Genomic DNA, 25,775 nt, shown 5'->3' with positions numbered 1-25,775 from the left:
AGTCCCAGGGTCCTGGGATCGAGCCCCGCATCGGGCTCCCTGCTCTGTGGGAAGCCTGCTTCTCTCTCTCCCACTCCCCCTGCTTGTGTTCCCTCTCTCGCTGTGTCTCTCTCTGTCAAATAAATAAATAAAATCTTAAAAAAAAAAAAAAAAAAAAAACTCCATCTTTGTACTTATAACCAATTTTCAAATAAACTCCTTCCCCATCGTCAAATTATGTTAATTTTTATGAGTTTATCTTATATATTTAATACTGTAAAAAGCCAGAATTGTAGTGAAGTCACTATATTGAAAGTATTCACCACTAGGCACAAATGGACAATTTTACTTTCTATGTTCATAAATAGAACAGTTTCCAAGCACATGCCAAGTACAGGAAGGATTTAGACAGGAGAATTTGGCAGGGGGGTTAAAAAAAAGTTTGAGCTAAAAGACTGCAAGTTTATATCTACTAGGGGTCCAATGGTTTCCTGAAGCCCAAGATCTCAGGGAATTCCTGTGAGTACAAACTGGTTTTGAAGAGCTGGGGTGAAGGGAATAAGGATTTTCAAAGAAAGCACGTTTCATTCAGTACTCAAGAGCTCACCTCTAGAGCATTCCACTTGATTTTAAGCATGATAGGCAAAGATGAGTTAAAGAAAAAAAGAAAGAAAAGAACAGGAGGTTCTTAAATAAAAATTCATAATCAGATAAGGAAGTGAGTTAATGGACAAGAGATCTAAGTAATTTTCAAAGTTGGGAAATTTGCTATTTTCCCAATAGAATTAAAAGTTCTGGTCCGCAGTGTCTCAGAAAGCTGTGTCTAAAGGCTACTGGTTTAAACAAATAATATAGTATCCTTGTGATATTGGTATTTTCAGTTTTAAGGGTAAGCATCTGATAATACAGGATATTTAGATTAAGGGTCCAAGTTATAATGGAGCCAAAAGAAATCAAATACCATTCTTCTTATGTATAGATTATTTTATTGTAAAAATGTAGCAATTACAAATCAGTCTGTTGCAAAATCAATGCTATATTAGCATAGATGTAATTCCAAATTTAAAAATATCTGATCAGTTCCAGGCAGGAATAAGCATTAAGCTATGATGTCAATGAAATTATTTTCAGTGCATTAAATGTGTTTTTCCTATATGGAACTGAGAAAAATTAAAATTTCTGAGTAGATGATCTTTTTTTCTTATATAATTATAGCCATATTTTTATATAATAAGGCCATGAGATGATATGTAAACATACTGATTTCACCGAGATTTTTTTCTTATCAAATACAATCATATTTCTGCCAGAAACTTTCATTCTAGTCATTTTAAGTGAATAATCCAACCGTCAAAAGCAAATACATTTTCTTTTACATCATTGTTAAGCCCTACCCTTTTTTCCCCTAGGGAAATAGCACTAAAAGCCACTGCTACATTACTTGCTATAGAAACCTGGATTATCATTTTTTAAAGACATAAGCTTGCATTTGCGCACCTAGCACAGGAGAATCTTCTACCCGGCGAAGAGTGGGTACATGTGTGAACACCACGCTTTGCTTCACAGGCGGAGAGCAACTCAGGGCGGGCCCAGGGCCCCGACTCTCACAGGTTGGCTTTCTCTTTTGCAGCCAGGTGAGACCCATGCTGCATAAAGGTGTGAATCCCGTTCTGTTTTAAAAGAACAAGACCAGCAGGTTAATTAACTCGCTCAGCAGCAGCAACTTGGTATTCATCTTAGCTTTAATTTGTGCTCAAATGAAGATAATAACCATTGGGGATTGCATTTACTTACACTACCTTATGGGGTCCAGAGCTAAAGTGAAGAGGATGTGCTTTGCAGGTGAGTTCTTTACCTATCAAGTGAGTGTCTGAACAGCTTGAAAAATCTAATAGTTGTCCCTGAGAAGAATCATCACAAAAGGAAACCAAACCATCCAATCCAGTCTGATCCAGGACACCCTTCCTTTACCACAGCCAGGCTGCTCTGGGCTCACCTTAGGTTTCTCAGCGTTGTATTTGTCCAAAAGAGCCTGAATGCGGGCCCCATAGTCAGGATGGACATCACTGAAGTTCTTGACCTGAAACCAAATGAAAAGAATGTAAATATGACCCTACCCCCCTCCTAGGCTGGCCCCCGGCGTGTGCAGCACGGTGTTTACTCTGTAGGGGAGGAAGGAAGGCAGAACAACACAGTGTTTAACAACACAGAGCAAGATTTGGGGGATCCGGGGAAAACCTTGGCACATACTGGCTGAGCAACCTTGGATAAGTCATTCCTCTGAGCTTCAGTGTCCACTCCCAATAAAATGAACAACATAATTAAACCTACCTCAGAGAATGAGGAGAGCGGCACTTAGTGCATGTAAGGAGCCGACCTCAGGGTGACTCAACAAGTCACAGCGATTTGTATAACGAGATGGGCCCAGACACTGCCTGAGTTTCAAGCCAGGGATACACAGACAGTGGCCCGTGCTGGGCAAGTCCACAGACTTGGAGCAGGAACTCCTGACCATGGGCTGATACAGAGCGGACAGCAGGAAGGGGGCATCGTGAACCCCCAGGAAGCCATACAGCTTCAGCACATGTGAGCAAAGGCCAAGGGTTCAAGCCCAGTTGTGCTACTTACATACTGTCCCACTCGCTCTTATCAGTGAGATAAAACCTGCCCCCGCCTACCTCACAGAGCAACCGTCCAGCTCTCTGCTACAGACAGCGATGTGTAAACAGTGCCTCAGCAATTTAAAAGGTTATTTTTATATACACACTTGTGAAAGACAGTTAAAGACATAGAACTTTGCCTACAGAGAAAGCGCCCAGCCTGCTGGTACTTGTCTCCAGGCCTTTGAACACATCCCAGAGAGCCCCTTTGAACAGAGAAGCACCAACCAAGACACAAGGCAACTGTGGGGTTGTCTCAGTTTCCAAGAAGCTGACCCGTGTGGCAGGCCCAAAAACTGCAAGTGAGAAGGCTCCACGCAGCACAGTGAGCTGCCATCAGAAATTCCCTGGCACCTCAGCCCAGAAGTTCAGCCTGAGTTTTGGAAGCAGCTCAGTTCTCCCCAGAGAGCGTGCAAGTTTCTAGTTGCTTCTGAAGGAGGGTCAGGTGTCATGACACCGAGTGGTTAGACAGGCTTCACAACACAAAAATGCAATCCATATTTCTTATCTTCTAAAGTCAAAGCAAAATTGTGGCAGGACCCACATTTTTATATTGGACATGACTCTGGCACAGAATTTGGCCACAGTCAATGAAGAGCATAGAACAGAATTCACCCTGAATTCAACTCAATTATTATACACTGGACAAGGAGCTAAAGGATCAATGGATACGCCAGATTCACTGGAGATAAAACATGCAGAGAAAAGAATCGGAGGTGGGTTGGGGATTTGTACTAATTTTTTTAAGTTCGATTAATAGAATAGAAACACTTCCTTTTAAGGGGTCTCTCACACAGCTGCACTCTCTTCTCCGGCCAGCAGATGTCACCCGTCAGCTTACAAAGTATCACTCACCGCTTTCTTCTGGATGAAAAGTTGTGCGTCCTTCAGATGGCCAGCAATGTTCTCGCATAGGCGTTTCCTCTCCTCTTCACTCAGCACCTTCGTATAGAACATCCGCACCTGCTCAGGGAAAATGCATGGTGCAGAGAGTCAAATAAGCAGTCTGTCATGAACAAAACTCACCCAATGTTCCACTTTTGAAATGAAAAAGCAAGGCTTCTCATTGGTGTAAGAATGAAAGAAAAAGTGTTTAGAATTTAAGGATAATTTAAAATTCTAGTGAAAACTGTCATTTGTGTGGAGTTCCTTTTTGTTTTGTGGAATAGGAAGAATTCAGTTGATAATAGCTCACAACTGCTTCTTAGTAATGTCCTTTGTAGTTATATGTCTCTTATAAACAAAACACAGTATAGCCTACAATTAAGAATCCCACCACACCTTGCTACTGACAAGTCCAGAATGGGCAAGCTGTCATCAAATGGAAACTTCGCATAATACAACCTTTGTTCAATTCATCCAGAACCATAGAGGAAAAAACCCTACTTCATTAATATATACCCTTAGTTTTTCAGAAGCCAAGCAAAATCCTGGAGAAGACACATGTTAGTAGTGATACTTTATTTATACGATTGAGCTTACCTCTAAAATGAATATCAATAGATTAAAATGAAAAATAGGAGCTTAGAAGTAAGGTATATGAGTCCTAAGGGCTTTGCTCACTTCTAAAATCAAGCATTTCTAAGTAACAGCTATGATTTTATTCTAACATTTCATTCATTCATTCATTCAACCAGAACTTATTTATAAGGCCCCAAAATATACCAGGCACCATTCTATGTCCTGTTCTACTAATGTTTATAAAGTCCAAAAATATCCAATTATCCAAAGTACCAAATTCATAAAACGTCAAAATGTTCATAGCTTTTCTTAAGTGTGTTATCAAATATCAAGCCATAAAAACATATTTTTAAAATTTGAACAAAATTTACATTTGATACTAAAGTTCAAAAAAATCAAATTTTTGACATGAACACAATCCAATCACAGTACTGCATTACGGGGATTTTCTCAGATCTATCCCCCAATTCCCTAATTCTCTCTTCAGCTGTACCTAACACATTGCTTAACCAACCACTGAGTCACTGTGTCTGTTGAATTTTTATTTGAAAGATCGTACTTTTTGTTTCTAAAAACATCTATTTGGTTCTTTCTTAAATCTATTTGTTTTTGTTTTCCCATATCTTATTTTTATCTTATAGATCATATTCCTTTCTCTATCTCCTTGAATACGGTATACATGCTTATTTTAAAGCCCTTTTAGATTATTCTGTCACGTACATGATTCTTCCATCTATTGCATGTGTAATTTCTCAGGGCACTGGATTTCCCTACATGTATTGTAATTCTTCCCTGGGACTCATTTCCAACAGGAGTTATCTTCTGCAGAAACAGCACCTGAGTCCAAATTGTGAAGGTGTCTTGTGATTTTTTTCACCATCTCTGCAAAGGCCTAGAAAGGTTCACTGACTCATTGTTTCTCAGGTCAGAACTTCTAGGTTCTAAGTGGAACAAGAATGCAGAGACCTCACCTGAGAGGAGAAGAGGAGAGGAAAGGGACGCCCAATTTCTCAGGAAGTCTAGGGCCCACATGCTGGCAAGCTGCAGCCTCTGTCTGGTGGGTAGTTTTTCCCATGGAGTGCCGGCACCTGGCTCTCATCATTATGTCATATGTCAAGAGCCCAGTTCTAGCTCTCTGCAACACATGGAGCCTGCAGCCTAAACTCCAAGCCCCTTGGAGTCATAAAATCTTAATAAGATGTAAATAGGGTCTGGTTACCCACCATGTTCATGCACTATTGTGATTCCATTTCTAGAACCCAGAGATTTAATTTTGTTTGTTAGCTCAACTACTTTTTTTTTTTAATTTTTTAATCTAGCATGCCCATGTATGACAAGTAGAAGTGAGGCCTCCTACGTCCCATCAATCTACCATCAAACTAAAAGGAAACTGGTCCTGCAATTTCACCAGTGTGCTGGAGCCCAATTGCTCATGAGATCAGATTGTCATCTTTTTAAGAATTTTGTGAGTTGTTAAACACGGCTGTTATTAAAACTTCAATTACATTAACTTACAATTAAATTATATTACAAACAAAAATAATAAACCTTCAAAATGTATGATTTCCCAATTAATACATATTACTTATGTTCCTGAGGTTATTTGTGTCTACTGTATCACTACAGTAGAAATACTACGTAATAGTGTGATATGGAACCTCATGTCCCAAAGCCACAGATTCAGTGACACCATGGTGCTAGCTGGAAATCAGCTGTAGGGAATATTTTCATCAGGAAAATTGACAAACACTATAGGGTGCCAGGGTGGCTCAGTTGGTTAAGCCGCTGCCTTTGGCTCAGGTCATGATCTCAAGGGTCCTGGGATTAATCCCCTGTCAAGCTCCCCACTAAGCAAGGAGCCTGCTTCTCCCTCTGCCCCTCCCCCTGCTTATGCTCTCTCTCTCTCAGATAAATAAATTAAATCTCTAAAAAAAAAAGAGAGGGGCGCCTGGGTGGCTCAGTCGTTAAGCGTCTGCCTTCGGCTCAGGTCATGATCCCAGGGTCCTGGGATCGAGCCCCACATCAGGCTCCCTGCTCCGCGGGAAGCCTGCTTCTCCCTCTCCCACTCCCTCTGCTTGTGTTCCTGCTCTCACTGTCTCTCTCTCTCTGTCAAATAAAGAAATAAAATCTTAAATAAATAAATAAATAAATAAATAAAATAAAAAGAGAGAGAAAGAAAATTGACAAACACTATAAACCAGGGCTTTTCCCCTCTGTACATGACTGTTAATATTTATCAACATACCACTCAATAAAACCCGTATGAAATACTTGCTCTCCTAGAGATCTAGTTAATCTAGCTCCAAGAGGTTAACAAAAAAAGCACATGTACAAACACAAAAGGTAAACAGCACCTCTATCTCAGCATGTGGACAAGACAGCTGCAACGTAAATAGCATGGAACCCTTACCCATCTGAGCCTGGCGCTGCTCAGGCAGAAGGCAGGCAGGACTTGGAAGTCAAACTGAAGAAGTCTCCAGGGTGCTCTGACCTGCATGTCCTTACACCTGGCTCGCAGCCACCATCTGTACACACAACTCAGCTGCTCACTATAGGGGGACACGGACCCCGCACACGGGACGGCTATTCGATTTTATTAGCCAGATAAAGATTCCAAATGGCTTTATCAGCTCCGACACTCTAACCATAGACCTTTGATAGCAGGACCAAATTCTTTTTAAAGGAAACGTGATATTTTTACTACTATATACAAATTGAATGATTTTTTTTTCTTTAGTAAGCTTTTTAATTTAAGTGTAACGGCCTTACAGTAAAGGGTACTAACCCTAAGTGTAAGGTTCAATGATTTTTCAGTGAACACACTACACAACCACCACCCAGATGAAGAAGGAACATCATTCACACCTCAGAAATCTCCCCACCAGAGTCCCTCCTCCCAGTCATTATCCCCCTTTCTCCAACTGCCTCCCCAAAGGCAATTCTTTTGATTTCTAATATTTTAAATGTGTTCTGCCACATGTGCTTATCCAAGCTCTTGTTGAACATCTGGGTAACAGGAACAGTCTTGTGCGTGTCTTCTGGTGCTCATATGTACACATTTCTATTAGGTTCCTACACAACAGTGTACTTTACTAGGGTCAAAAGACACACACGTGTAGCTTGAATGGATCCTGAGACACTGTTCTCCAAAACAGCTGAACTAATTTACATTCACAGGAGAGTTAGAGTTGTTTCTCGTTCTCTCAACACTTGACGTGGCTGGTCGTTCTAATTCTAGACACTCTGGTGCATATGTAGTGCTATCTCTTTGTGGTTTTATTTTGCACATCCCTGCTGACTACGGAGATAAACCACTTTTCTGTATATTTTTCAGTCATTTGGATATCCTCTTTTGTGAAGTACCTGTTCAAGTCTTTGCCCATCTTCTATTCCTTTGTCTTTTTCTCACTGCCCTGTCGGAGTTCTTTACATATTCTGGACATGAGTTGTTAGTTAGATGAACTGCGTATATACTCTCTTACTCTGTAAGCCACGTATTCTCTAAATTAATTTTTGCAGAGGTAGTATTAGCTAGTTTAACACCGGAATAGGCCTCATGCAGGCAAAATTCTTTGAGAGGCAGGGATTGTATTATAATATACTTGGTATCATCCGCATCACCAAGAATAATGCAGTTAACTACAAAAGGCTTTTAGAAGATGTTTAATTTCATCTAGATATGGTTTACATCCTACTATAAAGTAATTTCTTTTTTATATACACATATCTATGTATGCATCCCTTTCAAATAAAGGTATCTTCACAGTGAATTAATTCATGTATTTAAACATCTTTTACTTAGAACCCACATTTATAAATTGAGAAACTAGATATAGTTCCTATTCTAATTTAAATACTAAGTTTAACACTAACCGCCCAAACCGAACTCTAACACAACTAGACTTTAATTTCCTTCTTCTCTTGTGTGAGGTCTAAGTTGCACTGGACACATTAATGAGGAGGCTGCTCTTCAAAGTCAAAGGGTCTCTTTCAGTGCAACCCCTGGGAGAACAGCGCTCGGACAGCCATAGGTGATTGGAAAGAGGGTGGGCACTTGACCCAGGGCAGTTAACCACAGGCTGGCCAAAGGTCAGTGATGCAGCCTAGACTGAAAAGATCAGTCAAATCAATTCGACTCCCTCTCTCCAGAATCTGATAGAGAAGTACTGAGACAGAGAGAGAGAGAGAGAGAGTGGAAAAGGGTCCCCCCAGAAAAGTAATATATGGAGAAAGAAGCTATAAAGAGTTAGGCCAAGGTCACAGCAAAGCCACAGCAACGTTAAAACAGAAGCTATGAGGTGGGAGTCAGGAGAACACGGTAAGAATAAGCAACAGGTACTGAAAAATAGAAGCCGACAGGTAGAGAGCAGCAGAGTCCTGTGAACAGTGGGCCCTACCCTACACTCTTGCTACTGAAGCTCCTAGTGCTATTGTGAATGCTGTTCTAGTCCCTTAAATCTGGGCTGTCCTGCCTAGCTTCTCAGATGCGATGGTACTTAAGCTTTATTTGAGCATTTCTTACATTTTTATGCGTCCCTGTTTCCCCAGTGGCCCCCACCTATAATCTCTTCAATAAAATTTAGGGGAACTGAATTGAGTCCCCATACCTTGTACCAAAAGAGCATAGTAACACAACACTTCAACTCCATCTAATAAAGGGACTGATTTATGATTAGAGATGTCTTCCATGAATTCAATATAAGATATACTAGACACTTTAAGAGGGGGAAAATAGGGTGGCCTGGGTGGCTCAATCAGTTAAGCGTCTGCCTCTTGATTTCAGCTCAGGTCATGATCTCAGGGCTGTGAGATCAAGCCCCGCATCAGGCTCCACGCTCGGTGTGGAGTCTGCTTGAGATTCTCTCTCTCCATCTCCCTCTGCCCCTTGCCCCACTCATGCACGCTCTTTCTCTCTAAATAAAATCTTAAAATAAGGGGGGGGGGACAGGGGGAAATATGTAGACATCAACAAGGAAGCTGATCAAGTGACTCCCATGGCAAACCAAGAAGCTGGTACCTGAGTGACATTATCTTCGTCGGCACTGTTGAAGCGTTGCACATCAGGAGAACACCGGCTGCTGTGTTCCATGGCATAAGGTTGCTGTTCCGGAGCACTAAAGCTATTGGGGTAGTAATTTGGAGCACCACCTTCAAAAGAAAACCATAGAGATTCACTTAGGGAGAGGAAAAATGAATTAAGTCTACAAGCAGTCAATGTAATAAGATATAATTCAAGTGGCAATCACATATACGTGTATATACACACACATGCATGCCTAGATATACACACACAATATATATGCAGGTCATGTACATATTATTTTTAACGTCTATTTAGCTATAAGCAGGACTCAGATTCTTAGAGAATAATGCCACCTTCCAAATGCTCTCATGGGCGGTCTCACTCTGAGTTTTAATGAAGAGATCTCAAGTTTTCTTTAACACTTCAAGTGATCTGATCTTTAAAATCTTCCAGTGCTTACTGGTACAAATATATTTATACAGGTTTGATCTGGCCCCCATAGAAGATGAGACCCAAAGATACATTTCAAATCTGAGAGTTTCATTTGGGCTTGGGCTCAATTCAGACACTGAATCACAGAACTCTTGGGAGCAACTGAAAGTTCTAGCCCTGCTCCTTCAATCTACAGACACATATAAACTGAGCCCTGAGATGTTAACTGCCTGCTGCACGGTCACATGGTGGTTAGTGGTAGAGCTGGGATCTGGGATCTGTTTTGTCTCTTCCATTCCAGTACAGACTATATTCCCATTACACAACTCTATTTCACTATTCCTTCAAGGTTTTAAGATTCTTGGAGTGTCTTTCCTTTATTGACTACGACTTTATTCAATTCTAGCTTCCCTTTCCCTTCCCTCCACAGATAAATAAAAAAGGATTGTTTTTTTAGTTTGATATTTCTAGTATGGCAGCACTCATTTATCTGGACTTATAGAAAAAAATAATGACAAATGCAATCAAAACATATCTTCTGACTTCTGGAATAAATTAAAATAAATTTTTCATTTTGGCATATTTATTTTCCTAACTGCTTCAGCTGATGTTGGCTGAAGCTTGAATTACCTGAGCACATGCTGCCTAAGCAGGAGTGGCCTAGAAACATCTTGAGTGTTTTGAACAAACCAATCTGAGGTTAGAATCTTAACCAGCTTACTGCCAGGATAGATTATGCAGAATGAATAATCAAGAGGTGCCTATAGATCACACCCATCAAGTGCACGTAGGGAGAAGGAGGGCCCCATACTATTATGGGGCCCAATTATTAGCCCTTGGGATTCATTCCAGGTCAGCAAAATGCTCCAACAACCAGCTACCACAGTGGTCTTCTGCACTAAGAATTAGTTCTTTGAAATGTGCCTATTTGAGTAATTTTAAAATTCTATCTCCAAATGAGTTCTGACCCTTCCTCTGGGAGTTGTCTTCAAGTCATTGACTACTGGGAACAATTAAGCTCTTTCATTAAACTTCAAGAGCACAACCCAAATGCTCAGCTTATAAAAGTAGGCAAAGGGTGTGTCAAAATGTATCCTTAAGTAGTTTTTCATACACATGCCACCATAATGGTGAACAAGAATGATAAACATGAAGCAAGTACTTATTAATGAAGTTCCAGAATATACATGAACCTCTCCAATACAGCCGGTCTCAGGAACAAAATGACTGACAAATATGAAAGGAAGAAATCACTTTAGAATAAAAATGCAGAAGACCAACACAGGAAATATCAGCTACTTTGGGCAACAGCACACCCCATGAGCTCTATAAACCTCAGGGAGCAAAAGTGCTGCAAACACCTGATGTAATCAATTAGTGAGCAAGTAAACTCGTTAAATACATACAAAGGCTTAGTCATAATGGTAACAAATGCAAGGCACAAAATCATATAAACAAAATAATCTTAAGTCTATAAAAAATAGTCCCAGAGAAAACTGGCAGGAAATAAAGCAAAATGCAACAGTTGTGGCCTCTGAGTGTTGGGGCTGTAAGTGGGTTTTTCTTCTCCCCTTCTCTTCTTTCCCTTATATTTTCCAAATTTTCTTTTCTTTCTCTTTGTATCAGAGAAAAGTAAACTTGGTTTGAATATAGACATCTATGGCTATAAATATAAATCATCAGTAAAATTTCTGAAGGGATCAATGTAAGCAGCCTATTACCAAAAAAAAATGTGCCCAAATAAGAAAACAAAAGAAAGAAAATTAAGATCGATATTAAACTGGGGAGCATTAAAAGGAAAAAACATTAATCAAACATTCACTAATTAGAACAAGTAATCAAAAATAGAGGCTGTTTATACATGGCACCAAAAACAGTAGTTAAAAGAAAAGAAATTCATAAATTTGATAAATGAGCTCCAAAGAACAAAATACAATAGAGTCTCATCTCACCAGCTGATTTCCATGAATTCAACTATATTATATTCACTTTGAAAAAAAAGTAAGGGAGGATTCCTTGATTCACTCTGTCTCCCTTATTCTAACCTGTCCCATGCCCCATTTGTTCCTCCTTGACCCCAGCCAAGTACAATGGAAAACAAGAAACAGGAACTCTTGCACTTTTGCACTTCCAAGAGTCTAAGTCCTAGTGATTTAAGAGTGATAAGGAACTGTCCACTTTGTGAAAAGTCTTTAAAACCTAACCCCTAAGCTGAATGCTACTCTTCAACAGCCAGTGTGAAAGATCTTTCTCCCACCTTTCATTATCTGATGGACGGCAAGGAAAATCTGAGATGGGAACTCTCAATAAAATATATCAAACAGATAAAAGTATAGAGTCTTCGGGCAGTTTAAACCATCCTTGCTTCATAGAGCAGAAGGTCCCCTGGGTTGTCTTCATAGAGCAGGAGCCTGAAGACCACGGGCCTAGCAGGGCATCCTGCCCTCTGCTCAGTGGCACTCTCGGCACCACCCCCCCACCCGCCCGGGTGAGCCAGACGTCTGAGGCCTACCCTGATTGTCGAGCATGCACATGGGGCCATCACGCTGGTAGTTGGCCACTCGAGCACGGAAAGGACAGTTCACAGGTATCTGAAGATAGTTGGGTCCCAGGCGGTGGCGGTGAGTGTCAGGATAGGCAAAAAGGCGGCCCTACAGTTATAAACGAAACAGGCACTGACTGCGTGCAGTCACACACACGGCAGAATGGTCTGTGCACTTCATTCTCAAATTTCAAGCACAAAGCACTCTGTACGGCGTTACCACCAAACCCTGACTAGCCCCCCAAAAGAGCAAAGTTTCTTCTCTCATGAAATGAGTTCTCCCGAACTGAACGGTCCTTAATCTTCCCTGTCAAACAGCCAAAGAGCCACAAGTCTTCACACCTGTTCTAGGTAAGAACTTCTTTTTTCCCCTCAAATAACAAGTTAGTGCCCTGCCCTGTATTACTTCCTACACTCAAGGATGTTATCACATTGTAATATTGCTAGAACCCCACTAACTGGAATCTATGTCCTTCTCACTGTGATCTGGCTTACTGCTTTGGATAACACTTTAAAGTTTATTAACACGATCTTGTTGAAAGGTAATGGAGACCACTGTTCATGACCATACAACCACTATCACCCTGGGATGCTCATTAGTCCCCATCAGAGTGATTTCAAAGGCCCCCTACCTGGATCGCCACTTCCAGCCCCTCCTTCACCATCACCGTCCTACACACTCCTGCCAAAAGCATCAGCCTCAGACCCCACACAGATTATGTGACTTAACTACTCAAAAAACTTGAAACATTTCCTCACTGGTCACCAAACAGCTAAAGAAGTACAGCAGTCTTTCCCTGTTGTATGTATGGCTCCTCACATGCTCTCTGGCATCAGAACTCACAGCTAACTGACTTACGTTGTAGAAAGACTGGGCTAGGGACTGATATCTTGACTGCACCTACTAAATAAAGCCCTTTCACTTTCTAAACACACTTAAAAAAAAAAAAAGAAGACAGCACATTAAATTTAAAATATGTTTGCCATAGCCAAAATTAATACCGACAGAAATTACAGGATTCATTCATAAATTCAATTCACTAATAGAATTGCATGATTTTGGTTTATCATCTTTTCTCAGGACTTTCTCCCCAACAGTTTCAATGAAATGTCTTAGACATTTGCTTTTTGTTGTTGCAGAGAACATGGATATGATATGTGGTCCTTTGCCCTGGGCCTAGGCCTCCACACGGTGCCTCCCAGCTCTTCTCATTGTATGACTCAGTGTTGTTAACTGTCTCCAGGTCTCACTGTGGCCCCAGAGACCCTTGTTGACCTGAATTGTGAAAAGAATTTGGATAATATTTGTTCTTTAACCTGTTCCCTCAATACCAGGGTTATGCAGTTTTAGCTCTACCCATGATAAATTCATGCCTTGGCAAATCCCAGTAACCTCCTTCACACGTTTCACCTCCCTTCCAACCCCAAGGGAGGGAAGGTTGGATGCCCAGGGTCCCAGGGCTTGGCTTCCTTTACTCCTTTCAACACAAGCACTCTGCCTGTGCTCTGTGATCTGCTTGGCTTTACTTCTCTATTCTCTAACCTCCAGTTCACCAACTGGACAGATTCTACTTGATACACACAGACCACATTTCTCAAAACTGAAGAAACCTTGTCCTAAAAGGAACAATTGTACAAACTTCTACTCAAGCACTAATGTCCCCTCTGACCTATGCTCAATGTACACAATCTTATTTCTTCTACTTTAGGAAGAAGTGACTGTTGACAGTTTATATAGACCCAACATGGCCCACTGTTGCTCCTATACTCAGGTTTCTCTCCTGTCCCATTTTACCTCTGTTGAAAACTGAAATCCTACCCATTCTTCAAAAGCCATCTCAAATGCTACCTCATTCTTGAAACTTTGTCGTCATCCTCCTAACAGACAAGATTTCTCCTAATTCAAATGGCATTCTGCCTTATATTATAGTTATCTTGTGTTTTCATATGTTATAGCAGCCAGAGCAGTCTATCATCCGCAGAGAGGTATTCAATTTCTATTAGTTAAGGGGCAGCTGGGTGGCTCAGTCAGTTAAGCGTCCAACTCTTGATTCGGCTCAGGTCATGATCTCAAGATTGTGAGATCAAGCCCCACATCAGGCTCTGCACTGGGCATGGAGCCTGCTTAAGATTCTCTCTCTCCCTCGCCCTCTGCCCCTTGCCCCCTCACATGTGAGTCATCTCTCTTTTTCAAAAAAAAAAAATACATACATATATATATTTATATATATGTTAAATTGAACTGAAAGCTAATAAAAAACTTATTTTCTATAAAAGTTTTAGATGTTCTCAATGTCAAAGCAGGAAAGTTACTATTAAAAAAAACAATGGTGGTGCCTGGGTGGCTCAGTCGGTTAAGCGTCTGCCTTCTGCTCAGGTCATGATCCCAGAGTCCTGGGATGGAGTCCCACATTGGCCTCCCTGCTCAGCAGGGGGTCTGCTTCTCCCTCTGCCCTTCACCCTGCTTGTGCTCTCTCTCACTCGCTCTCTCTCAAATAAATAAAACATGAAAAAAAAAAAAAAAGCAATGGAATCTTAGCTTGTCTCCATGGAGAGTGACACCTGAACCAGAGTTAGATGCTTCTATGAGAAGCAACCATCAGTCACTGTGGCCTAATGTCAGGTAATAATCTTTCACCTTTGTTTCATGGTCAGAGTCCAAAAACACAAGAGATTGATTTACTCAATAATTATTAAGCCAAATATTTTCCTACTGATTTCTGGTCCAAAAAAGTATTTTTCACTCTTTCTACTCTTGAAAGAGCCTAGTGGAGAGTGATGAAAAAGTAGTGAATGCGTAGGAACATTACTGAAACAAATGGTTAAATTAACCCACTGCCTTCAATCACTGGTGACATAAAAACTATCTCCAGTCTCTTTTTACAGATGGAAAAATTCAAGCATCACCATGGGAGAGGAAATGAATCAAGTTATACTGAACATTTAATGATATTCCCTCCCATCAATGACAGAACAAAGAGTGCTTTACTCTACAAATACCTGAGGCATTTCTAATGTAACTTCTTTTAAATTAAGAGACTAAATATCAAAGTCTTAACATACTATGAAATTTGCTTTATACTGTAATATTGTAATGTCAGGATGCCTCAGTCAGACCCACAGGAACTAAGGACCCAGATTAATTAAAATTTAAGTGATGTTCTAGTTAATTCTTTATATAAACATCATGCCAAATTATAGCATGTGTGTATGTGCGTGTGCTCATGCGGGCGTGCATTCACCCATGCACACACCTGCACTCCTGCCTCATAAGATCTCCATCCACCAGGCTTACCTGAAGCATTTTGTCAGGGCTGGGCTCAATGCCAGGTGGCATGTTGCTTGGGTCAAATGCCAACTGTTCAACCTCAGCGAAGTAATTAACTGGATTCCGGTTTAAGACCAGTTTACCAACTGGGATAAGAGGGTAGTCCTGGTGAGGCCAAATCTAAAAATAAATGTCATATTCACAATTACCAAATAACCAACTAAAAGAAATTAAAGTACTTATTAAAAATACCAGCTTTCCAGGTGCCTGGATGGCTCAGTCGGTTAAGCATCTGCCTTTGGCTCAGGTCATGATCCCAAGGTCCTGGGATCTAGTCCTGCATCGGGCTTCCTGCTCAGCGGGGAGTCTGTTTCTCCCTCTCCCTCTGCCCTTCCCCCCACCTGGTTCGTGCTCGCTTGCTTGCTCACTCTCTCTCAAATACATAAATAAAATCTTTTTAAAAAAAATTACCAGCTTTCTAATATAATGAATCTAATATAACGATAATTTTTTAATCCAGTAAAGTGAAAAGAACTTAGGTGAGTGCACTGGTTCAATCTTTCACAACAGGAAACAGTAAATACTGACATCTTCCCTGGGCAAAAGGACATCAGCTTTTCAAGATTTTTTCCCTGCTAATAATGATAGATCAAGCCACTTTGAGGAACTCAATGAACTCAGCAAACAGGAACTAGAAGTGAGATGCACAGGCCAGGAAATTGCAAAGCAGCTGCATGGCATTTCATACATGACTTCACGATCATTATGAATACTTGACTGGAATTTGTAAAATTAGGTACAAAGAGACTTAAAAAAGAAAACAATTTAGTTGTTAACAGACTCACCTTGGTAAGATCAAATGGATTGAATGGAAAGGTTTCTGCCTGATTAAAAGTCATGACCTGGATGTAAAATGTCCAGGAGGGGTAGTTGCCTGTGGCAATGGCATTGAAAAGATCTCGCAGGCCGTAGTCAGGATCCTCCTGAGAAAGTCTCGCTGCGTCTTCCACAGGAAGGTTTTTGATGCCCTGGTCAGTCTACAGAAGGAGAGAAAGCAGCTCAAACTGAAATGTATTGGCAAAGTTATAGAACTTTAATCAGTTACGCACTGAAGGATGATGAGTAACGCAACCCAAACACTGGATTTTCCTTGTTCAAATCTGATACAAATAGGAATTCATCAACAAGAAATTCTACTTGGTTATCTTGATTCTTTTAAATGCTAAGGGAATCTGTATATACATTTCATATTTAAAATTAGTCCTATATTTCCCTTTCTGTATCCTGTATTATTTGAATTTAACTGTTAACATATATTTTCAATTTCTCACCCATATAAAGAATGCTGTACTACTGTCTTCAGAAAAGCCAAGAAATTTTTGGCATAAAATAAACATAACATAGTATGTACCACTTTAACCATTTTAAAGTGTCCAATTCAGTGGATTTTTTTTTTTAAAGATTTTATTTATTTATTTGACAGAGAGAGATACAGCGAAAGAGGGAACACAAGCAGGGGGAGCGGGAGAGGGAGAAGCAGGCTTCCCGCCGAGCAGGGAGCCCAATGTGGGGCTCGATCCCAGGACCCTGGGACCATGAGCTGAGCCAAGGGCAGACGCTTAACGACTGAGCCACCCAGGCGCCCCCAGTGGATTTTTTAGTATACATCTCAAAATAAAGTTGCAAGGTCACACGGTAATTCTACATTTAATTTCTTGAGGAACTTCAAAATTGTTTTCCAGAGTGGTGATTATTTGAATTTTTAGACTCATGTTACTTTTCAAATCAGAAAAAATAAAAAAATAAAAAAATACTTTTAAAATAAGCAAATAATTTTTTTTGCATGAAGTAAGTTTTTAATTCCCTGTTTTGTAATAGCTCAAATCAATTATTGAGATTGTGCTGGTTAGCATCCCTCTACCCCCCTCTTCCTTTTATTTTTTTTCAGAAATCACAGAATCATAGTTCATAGAACTGAAAAGAACTTCAGTAGAGCCACTCTGAACCAGTTGTCTGCCTAGGAGCAGGCAAAATTAGTATTCTTTTTTTTTTTAAGATTTTATTTATTTATTTATTAGAGAGTGAGCAAAAGAGAAACAGCATGAGAGGGGAGAGGGTCAGAGGGAGAAGCAGGCTCCCTGCTGAGCCGGGAGCCCGATGTGGGACTCGATCCCAGGACCCCGGGATCATGACCTGAGCCAAAGGCAGTCACTTAACCAACTGAGCCACCCAGAAGCCCCAAAATTAGTATTCTGACTTCCCAAGCAAGCCATGAAGACCGAACTAAGTTAGTCACTTTCACCAACGCTCCTACTATCACACCATATAGTCTTTCAACAGATTCTCACCTGTATCTTATTCTGAAAGATCCCCACAAGCCAAGCATGGAAAGATTTCCTCATCAAAGTCAACTCTGAAACTCTTTCTACCACAGAAATCTCGAGTCTCTCTAGCCAGCAGGAAGATATGAACCCTTCTTACTATCAGACCAGAAGTCACCTTCCAGATTTAAAAATGGAGGTCACCATCTGCAGATCACCCAGAGAGCTAATATATTAAATTGTGCAATAATACTGCAATACCTTTCTGGTTTTAACTGAATCCCTCAGGCTTAGAAAAGACTAGTCATAGGTTAGAATAATCCACACTGATATATCCAAGTAGGTCTCAGGCTACCCCAGGGCCCTCTACTGAACAGGCCCATAAGCAATCCAATCCTTCCAGGATCATGGACAGCTGCTGTTATTATCCCAATTTCACAGTGACAAAGCTGGAGCACAGAGAACTTTTAATAATATGACCAAGTCAGAGTTACCTAGAAAAAGGAAAATTTGAATTCAGACTGCTCTGTCTGCAAAGCTACCACCATGCGGGTGCCCCAGACACAGTCATTTACCCCTTGCTCTCTGTGACACAACACTGCTCCTTTTGGCAGTTACAAGCCAATGGGGCAACTGTTGCTTAAAACTGTTCTCTGCCAAAGATTATATATATCCAAGCTATAAGTATAAAGAGGGAAAACAGTTTTCCTATTTGATATACCTACATGAGTTGTTCAGATAAAGATTAAGACAAAACAGAAGAAAACAGGTCTTGGGGTAGATACCATTAAGGAGACTGTATTTGTCCTGAGTCCCCTTCTGGTCTGTGCTTATTTTAGCAGTAGTATTTGGAAACACATTCTCAGGCCACCAGAGGCTTTTTTTAAATACCTTCTAGAGTTCTCTGAGAATACTGCTTATTGTAACAAATGCCAAGATCATAATACAAGAGAGCTCTTTAAAACACTTCAGTTAATTAAAATGTTCTCAGAGCTTCCCCCGAAGGTAACTTATTTGATGATTATATGAAAGTAAATGAAAAAGACAATTTTTATTTTTTTACATTTGTAACTGATTTTACTTTTTTTGCCCTATTCATAATACACCCTCAATAAATGCTAAATAAATGGATGGATGAGTTTAAAAAAATTAGGAGAAATGTCTCTGGAAAGAAAGCATCAGATTGAAAGTGATGGTGAGGTTGGTATTACAGACAGGAATGCCCCATTTTTGCCATAATCCCCTCTTGGACCATAAAAGATATCTATGTTCAGCACCATGACTCAGGGCTAGCAAAGGCAAAGCAACATAACACTTCACTGTTTGCTAAGGCTTAATTCTAAACTCCAACAAAGAAGTCTAGAAAGCTAGGCTAAACCTGGTAGAAATCTTTCACATAGCCTAGAGGCCTATATTATCTCCTTCCATTTGAGCCCAAACCAAAACCTTAAGTGTTCCCTCTCCAGGGAAAATGGATATTCACCTGCCAGCACCAGGAACATTAAACCAGAGAACCAGCATTAAATGAGCATTTCCCCAAATATTTACACATTGCCCCCAGGGCCCAGAAGGAGAAGAAAGCCTGACCATTGTTAGTAGCTGTGTACTCCTACCCTCTGGCCACATGGAAAGAGGAGACCAAAGAGAGCCCACACAGTTCCCTTAACTGGGCAGCATGCACCTATTCACTTGGGCGGAGCCAAGAGAAGAGTCATGGTCCAAGTCAACTGGACCAGTACCTCTCAGCCTTCAGAGTGGAGGTAAGGGAAAGGCGGGGAGGAGCCTTGATCTTCTCCCAATCTTCAGAAGTAAAGAGACGTGGGTGGTAGGAGCCTTGCACCTTCTGCCCCAAAGGCAACATGTACCTTATAATGGAATTTGCAATAAACTGCCTCTCCCTTCTCATTGGTCAGCTTAAAAGTATGCGATCCATATCCATTCATGTGCCTGTGTCCATCTGGAATCCCTCGATCACTGAACAAGAAGGAAACCTAAGAAACAGAAAAATAAATCCTAAAATTTTCCAGTTTCAATCAAAACATCCTAGATTTTTTAAAGATATTCCTAAGTTTCCAAAGAATCTCTTAATGACATGGAACACACTAAGCAAGTTCCCATAGGAAAGGTTATCATTAGTATCATTTATACAAAATAACAAGAATTTTAAAGCAGAATGATATGTAAATCATTAACCTCATGGCTCAGAATTCAATAAAGATAAGCAAAAACAAATAGGAAAAGTAGCCTACCTTATTACTCAGAATCTATTTTAACAGTAAATATGTTTGGTAACACTTTTCCCTTCTTTCCCTAATACAAAGAGCTTTACTTCGTACTAGAGACTTTAATCCTTAATATTGTTAAATATCAATTGATAACGTTTCTAGCATCACTTAAGGGCTATGAATGGGGGAAGATTAACAAAATCAATCATTATAAAACTCTTCAGAGTCAAGAATTCTGAGGAAGCCTCCCAAAAAGAAAGTCAGAAACCAAGTCCAATGAGATATAGCCAAAGCTGTTTGAGAAACACATGATGAGGCACAGTTCAGGTGAAACATTATAATAGAGTGAAAAAGAAGAGTTCCTACCTGATGCAGAGACTCGGGGCGCAGGCTCCAAAAGTCCCAGACCATGTCCGGATCCTTCAGGTGTGTTTGCGGGTTTCTCTTTTGACTATGGATAAAGGATGGAAACTAAACAGAAAAAGAGAAAAAAATCCCAAAACTAAGTTTATAGGAATTTTGGTGTCTTACACTATACATTGCCTACTGCTAGGTCTACAGATTATAACTTGGAACAAGATAATCCTAGAATGTTACACTGCCAAACCCTAAAATGAAATTTACCCTCTACATGTTTCCAAGGCAAAGTGCCTCTTTTTATTAATCTTCTAGACTCTACAAGGAAAACTGGACTATACCCACGAAGTCCGTGAATCTTGAAATGCCAAACTGAAGACCAATGGTAACTGTTATTTGATCTTATAAAAAGATATTCAATACAGAAAAATGTGCTTAAAAAGGCAATCCAGCCAACCCAAATTCCCTTCTTTCTGCTTTTCCCAGGGCTTCTCCTCAAATGCCAGTCAATACAGAGTGTTTGAAATCAATTTAAATCAAACATATGTAGAGTGCAATATACTTTATCACCTACCAATATGGCATCCCTGATGAAGAAAATGGGGGTGTTATTTCCAACAAGATCCCAATTACCATCCTCTGTGTAAAATTTCACTGCAAACCCACGAGGGTCACGAACTGTGTCAGCTGAGCCTGACTCTCCAGCTAGAAAATTCAAATGGGAAAAATGAAGCATAAGCCAGAGTACCTGGGATCCAAGAAATGTAAAGTCATAAAGAAACACTGGGATCTATCTTTTCTAATCCACTTCCTCGAAGGAAGTCAGATATTTAAGTGCCTGGGTTATTATTTCTACCATCTACCACCTAATTCAGTCTACCAATTAAACAAAAGAATTAATTGCGAGTAATAAGAGAGTACATAACTATAAAAGTGGAAAAGATTATCCATTTAACATAAGATAGCTTTGTTTAAACAGGTAATTAAAATTTAAATTAAAATAAAGGAAGAAAATAATTATAAAGATTAAGATAGTAAATAAGGAGAATAACTGAATCGTTAAAATTATGAGGTTAATATTAAGAAGATGAGTGAAAATGTAGATTCTTACTCTTAATGTCATTTATTTTTGCATCCACAGTATTTTTAAAATGCACAAACACAGAGTGAAGAGAAACGGAATTAATCGTGCGTTGTGGGGTGTTGAGATGTAGCATGATAGATCTAATTCATACTAGCACTACTGAAAAAAATAGAAATAACCCCACTGTGCAGCGTGGATCTACAGATGAGATTACAGCTAATGTCTGTAAAGCGTCTAACCATGGGTGCCATAGAGTTAATTCCCAATAAAGGGCAGCTATTGTGGTTGCTTAATAAGTGCCCCACTCCACGCTTTCATCTGAGGCAACCACTTGTAGGAAAGTTCCTTCCAAATGTCACAGAATTGCAATGCTGGCCTCTGCCTGAGTGTGATTTCCTAAGACCTCAACAAACAGAATTAAAAGGAACTTTCTGCATGTCTCAAAATATTTTTTCTACTGTAAAACCTGGCTATCATTTGGAGAAGTGTTTTTTTCTATCTTCTAATATGCTTTCCTTGAAATGTAGTTATAAATGCCCCAAAGAAGGTACAGGGTTGGGTTACGCAAACAGACGGACTTACCGACAGTGGAGAATCGAACCGCAATGGGAGTCCTCTTTCCAATATGCTCAAACACCTTCGCTTTGGAGTATCTGGTAATGTCATGTGTGACCTCGAAGTAGCCAAAAGCCCCTAATGAGAAAGACACAGAAATCCTCACCGTGAGACCATCGCAGACCACTGGGCCCTCAATAGGCATCTGGGTGACAAGAGAGACAGATGGTGCAGCACTGGCCTTTTGGGAGCTTCCAACATTGACAGAAGAAAGGGGAGATAGATGTCCAAACACAAAATGATGGGGGCAAAATGCAAAGCCCTCAGTGCTACACTGAGTGCTACGCAGCTGGAACCAAGTGGAAGGAGAGATGAGTGGGGCTGGAAGTAGCAGGTCAAGGCTGAGACACAGGGTCTGAGGAGGTCTGGAAGTACAGGAAGGACCCAGGAGAGAAACAGAAGAATAGGGGGAAGAGGAGAAAACACAGGGAAAGAAAGGATCGATTAAACACTTAGGAAGACACAACAGGCCAAACTACAAACTGAACAGCATACCAAAGCCCTGATGGAAAAGCCACACAGAAAAAGCTGGAGAAGATGGAAGGAAAAAATAAAGAAACTAGAAAGTTCTAACTGGGAGTCTGAGCAAGCAGCTAAGAGAAAAACATTTTCTTCCTTTCTATCAAGCTTTCTTGTCTCATTGAATTTTCAGCTTTCTTTTAAACACCACCCTATGTTGCGTTTCTGCAATAAAAGCAAGTTTTACACAACTTTTGGACGAAAAAGGAAAAATCACCACAAACCCACCCCCTGAACACAACTATCCTCAATTTTGCACCATTCACTCCAGTATGTATCTCCTCAGTGCACCATCTAAATCTAGCTACAATTTCAGCATGCTCATGTCTGTATTTTCATATTTTTATTTCTTCACTAAAGTACACAATGGAAGAAAAGGAAGATCCCTTTCATTTTTACTAAAATATTTTATATATCATGTTCAATCCAGAGAAATAACCATCATTTACAAATTCCTCTCCTTGTGGACACTTTTTTTTCCTTTCTCCCAGGAATGGAAATTTGCCTCTTCTATTAAAGGAGCTCCAACCCCGTGAGAAGTAATTTTTAACCCAGGTGTTGCGAAACAATCCTTTTACAACAAATAAACATGGCTCTCACCTGCTCCTTTGGCGTGCACGACTCTCTCAGGGATTCTTTCCCGGTCAAAGTGAGCCATTTCATCAGTGAAAACCACATCCTGAACAAGAAGGGGTCCCCGGGGCCCCGCTGTCATAACATTAAGCTTGTCTCCGACTGGGTTACCGGCCCCGGTGGTCAGGACATCAGGTTTCTAAGTGAATAAACGCAAAAGGACAAAGAGCACAGGAGAGTCAGTACAATCAAACCATTATTTACATTGGCAGAGGGCACACTGTTTTCCAATTTTTATACCTTCTGCTCAAACTCTTTTTAAATTTCCTGTGTCCGAGGTGCTGAAATACTGCAAAGATACGCCACTGCCTGAAATTCAGAGGCAGGTCTCAGAAATCCTTGAAAAATCTCAACACCAATCTGCCAAGAAATCTGCTCTGATGAGCAGAAAGATGGCTAAATTAGCTGCCAACTCGCTCAGCCCCTGCTCTCGATACAGCCACCGGGCTCCACACAGGAAGCCCCCGGGGAGGGGGATCCTATGCGCTTAACACGGAATGTCCAAACTGATCGCAAGAAGATGGTCTCTGGAGAAGCCATGCTGGTCAATGGTCAACTTGCAGCTGCTTTCTGAGTGCTACAGATGTTCAAGTGGGTCATCCCGGATAGCATTCACTTCTCTCAAGCAGCGGGGGCCAGCTCTTTGCAACATCTCTTTCCAATTCCAAAACAAAAAAAAGCCAAAAAAGGTCAATGGCTTTTATTGTCACTGAAAATAAACTGTTGCTGGTAAGATGGATTATAGTATTAATTTTCTAAAGATGTCAAATGTCCCTGAAATGGGATAGGTTATTTTAGTGTAACAAAGAATTAGTTTTCTCATCCACCCAGTTCTCCAGGATCAGTTACATCGGAAGCCTCCCAGCTACCCCTTCTCCAAGATGGAGCAGCAGCCTTTTTCAATAAATGATCCTAAGCAGCTCTTAGCATCATCTTGGCTCATACCTAACCAGGGACAACTGCCTTTCCAATGTCTTCCCCTGGCCACTGGGAAACCAGGGGAGATGTGTGGGGAAAGCAAAGCCAAGCCACCTCCATTCTAGGAGAACAACTCAAAAACGTCTAGTGATGAAAGTCCATAGTACCAACTTCATGTGTCCAGAAAAGCACTATGCACAGAATTCTCATAGACCTGGAGTGGAGTGTATAACTCTTCCTCTCCAGGTACACCTGCTCTGAATATTAAAAGAAGGTCAATACCTGTCTCTTCCCTAGAAGGGGATATTAGGAGGAGAGGGGTCACTTTAAAAACTATAAAAATACCATGAGCTCTTTGGGAAAATGCATTCAACAAGGGAGATCTTGGACTCTTCAGAATGAATAAACAAGACGCATACACCCACTAGAGTTCTTTTCACATCAAAACGGGAAGAGGCCGACATGGAACCTTAGGGAAATCGTGAGTGCTGGCATCACAGAGCCTGGGTCCGACTTCCAGCTCTGCCAATCACCAGATGTGTATGTGTGAGCACTGTGCTTGCTATTTCTGAGTCTCAATTCTGCATGTGCAAAATGGACAAGAAACAACGATCTCCCAGAGTTAATCCGCGGATTGAAAGCACTAAATTCATGCAAAATGAGGGCTCCACACCAGGCACACCCACACTACCATTTTACTGGCCATGTGAAGTGATCTGATAGCAGAAGCAGAGCATTTTAGGTTTCTTTTTCTTTTTTTTTTTTTTTTAAAGATTTTTTTTTATTTATTTATTTGACAGAGAGATAGACAGAAGAGCACAAGCAGAGGGAATGGCAGAGGGAGAGGGAGAAGCAGGCTCTGCACTGAGCAGGGAGCCCGATGCGGGACTCGATCCCAGGACCCTGAGATCATGACCTGAGCCGAAGGCAGACGCTTAACCATCTGAGCCACCCAGGCGCCCTAGGTTTCTTTTTCTAACCACCATGACACGTGTGTAGGCATCCATTCAGACTCTCTCGCCCCATCCCTTCCTCATCCAGCAGCAAACTCTTCCAAAATCTAGGAGAGTTTAAGGGTCTGGTCACCAGGTACCACCCAATCGTGCCACTCTCTTTTGAAGATACACATGTGCTAATACATGGGACAATGGATACTTTTTTTTTTTTCATTTAAAGTAGAAAATGAATCAGAAAAAGGAAGGGGGAAATTGTACAACTTCACCTTTGGTTTAAACCTAAAACCTTGACTTTCACTGGAATCACCGGGGGAGCTTTTTAATGCATAGATAGCTAGAGATTTCTGATATAATTAGTCCCAGTGAGGCCTGGGCATCAGGATTTTTTTTAACTCCCCAGGTAATTCCTAAGTGAAGCCAGGACGAAGCACTACTGACTTCAAGCTTTGGGATGATCCACAATTAAAATAATAAAAGAGTCTGAGCAAACAATCTGTCCACACTTTACCATGCTCTTTTCAACACATAAACATAGCACTGAAGGAAATCTTAAAAAAATAAATAAATAAATCAAGGGGACATCGCATAAAGGAGAGAAGCACGACAGAGGATACCAAGAGGCTCCGGAAAAAGAAAGGTAAACAGGTCAGAGTTGTCATTTACATCACTCATGAAAGCAATAAAGGCACATCACACATCCCCTCCAGATGACCAGGTCAGAGTGATATGGTCAAGAATAAAAACCAGACCCAGAGGAGGTACATGCATGGCAAGGTGGATGA

At 40.7% G+C, this 25,775-nt stretch overlaps 1 protein-coding gene across 1 annotated transcript in view; it reads right to left on the bottom strand.

Moving 5' to 3' along the window:
- Window positions 1–942: 942 nt before the first annotated feature.
- CAT (catalase) overlaps window positions 943–25,775 on the bottom strand; it is a 37,382-nt gene continuing 12,549 nt past the window's right edge. The window contains exons 2-13 of the mRNA XM_032413978.1: window positions 23,087–23,258; window positions 21,935–22,045; window positions 20,843–20,973; window positions 20,278–20,382; window positions 19,552–19,677; window positions 16,211–16,402; window positions 15,393–15,545; window positions 12,068–12,206; window positions 9,118–9,248; window positions 3,495–3,602; window positions 1,976–2,059; window positions 943–1,649 (exon numbers count right to left, since the gene is read on the bottom strand). Of these exons, the coding sequence (XP_032269869.1) occupies window positions 1,584–1,649; window positions 1,976–2,059; window positions 3,495–3,602; window positions 9,118–9,248; window positions 12,068–12,206; window positions 15,393–15,545; window positions 16,211–16,402; window positions 19,552–19,677; window positions 20,278–20,382; window positions 20,843–20,973; window positions 21,935–22,045; window positions 23,087–23,258 (1,518 nt within the window). The 3' untranslated portion in view covers window positions 943–1,583. The remainder of the gene's footprint in view (window positions 1,650–1,975; window positions 2,060–3,494; window positions 3,603–9,117; window positions 9,249–12,067; window positions 12,207–15,392; window positions 15,546–16,210; window positions 16,403–19,551; window positions 19,678–20,277; window positions 20,383–20,842; window positions 20,974–21,934; window positions 22,046–23,086; window positions 23,259–25,775) is intronic.

This window comes from Phoca vitulina, unplaced genomic scaffold (genome assembly GCF_004348235.1).
Source record: "Phoca vitulina isolate PV1807 unplaced genomic scaffold, GSC_HSeal_1.0 scaffold16, whole genome shotgun sequence".
Taxonomy (NCBI): domain Eukaryota; kingdom Metazoa; phylum Chordata; class Mammalia; order Carnivora; family Phocidae; genus Phoca; species Phoca vitulina.
The sequence above is the reverse complement of the archived record's forward strand: the minus strand, read 5'-3'. Positions and strand labels throughout refer to the sequence as shown.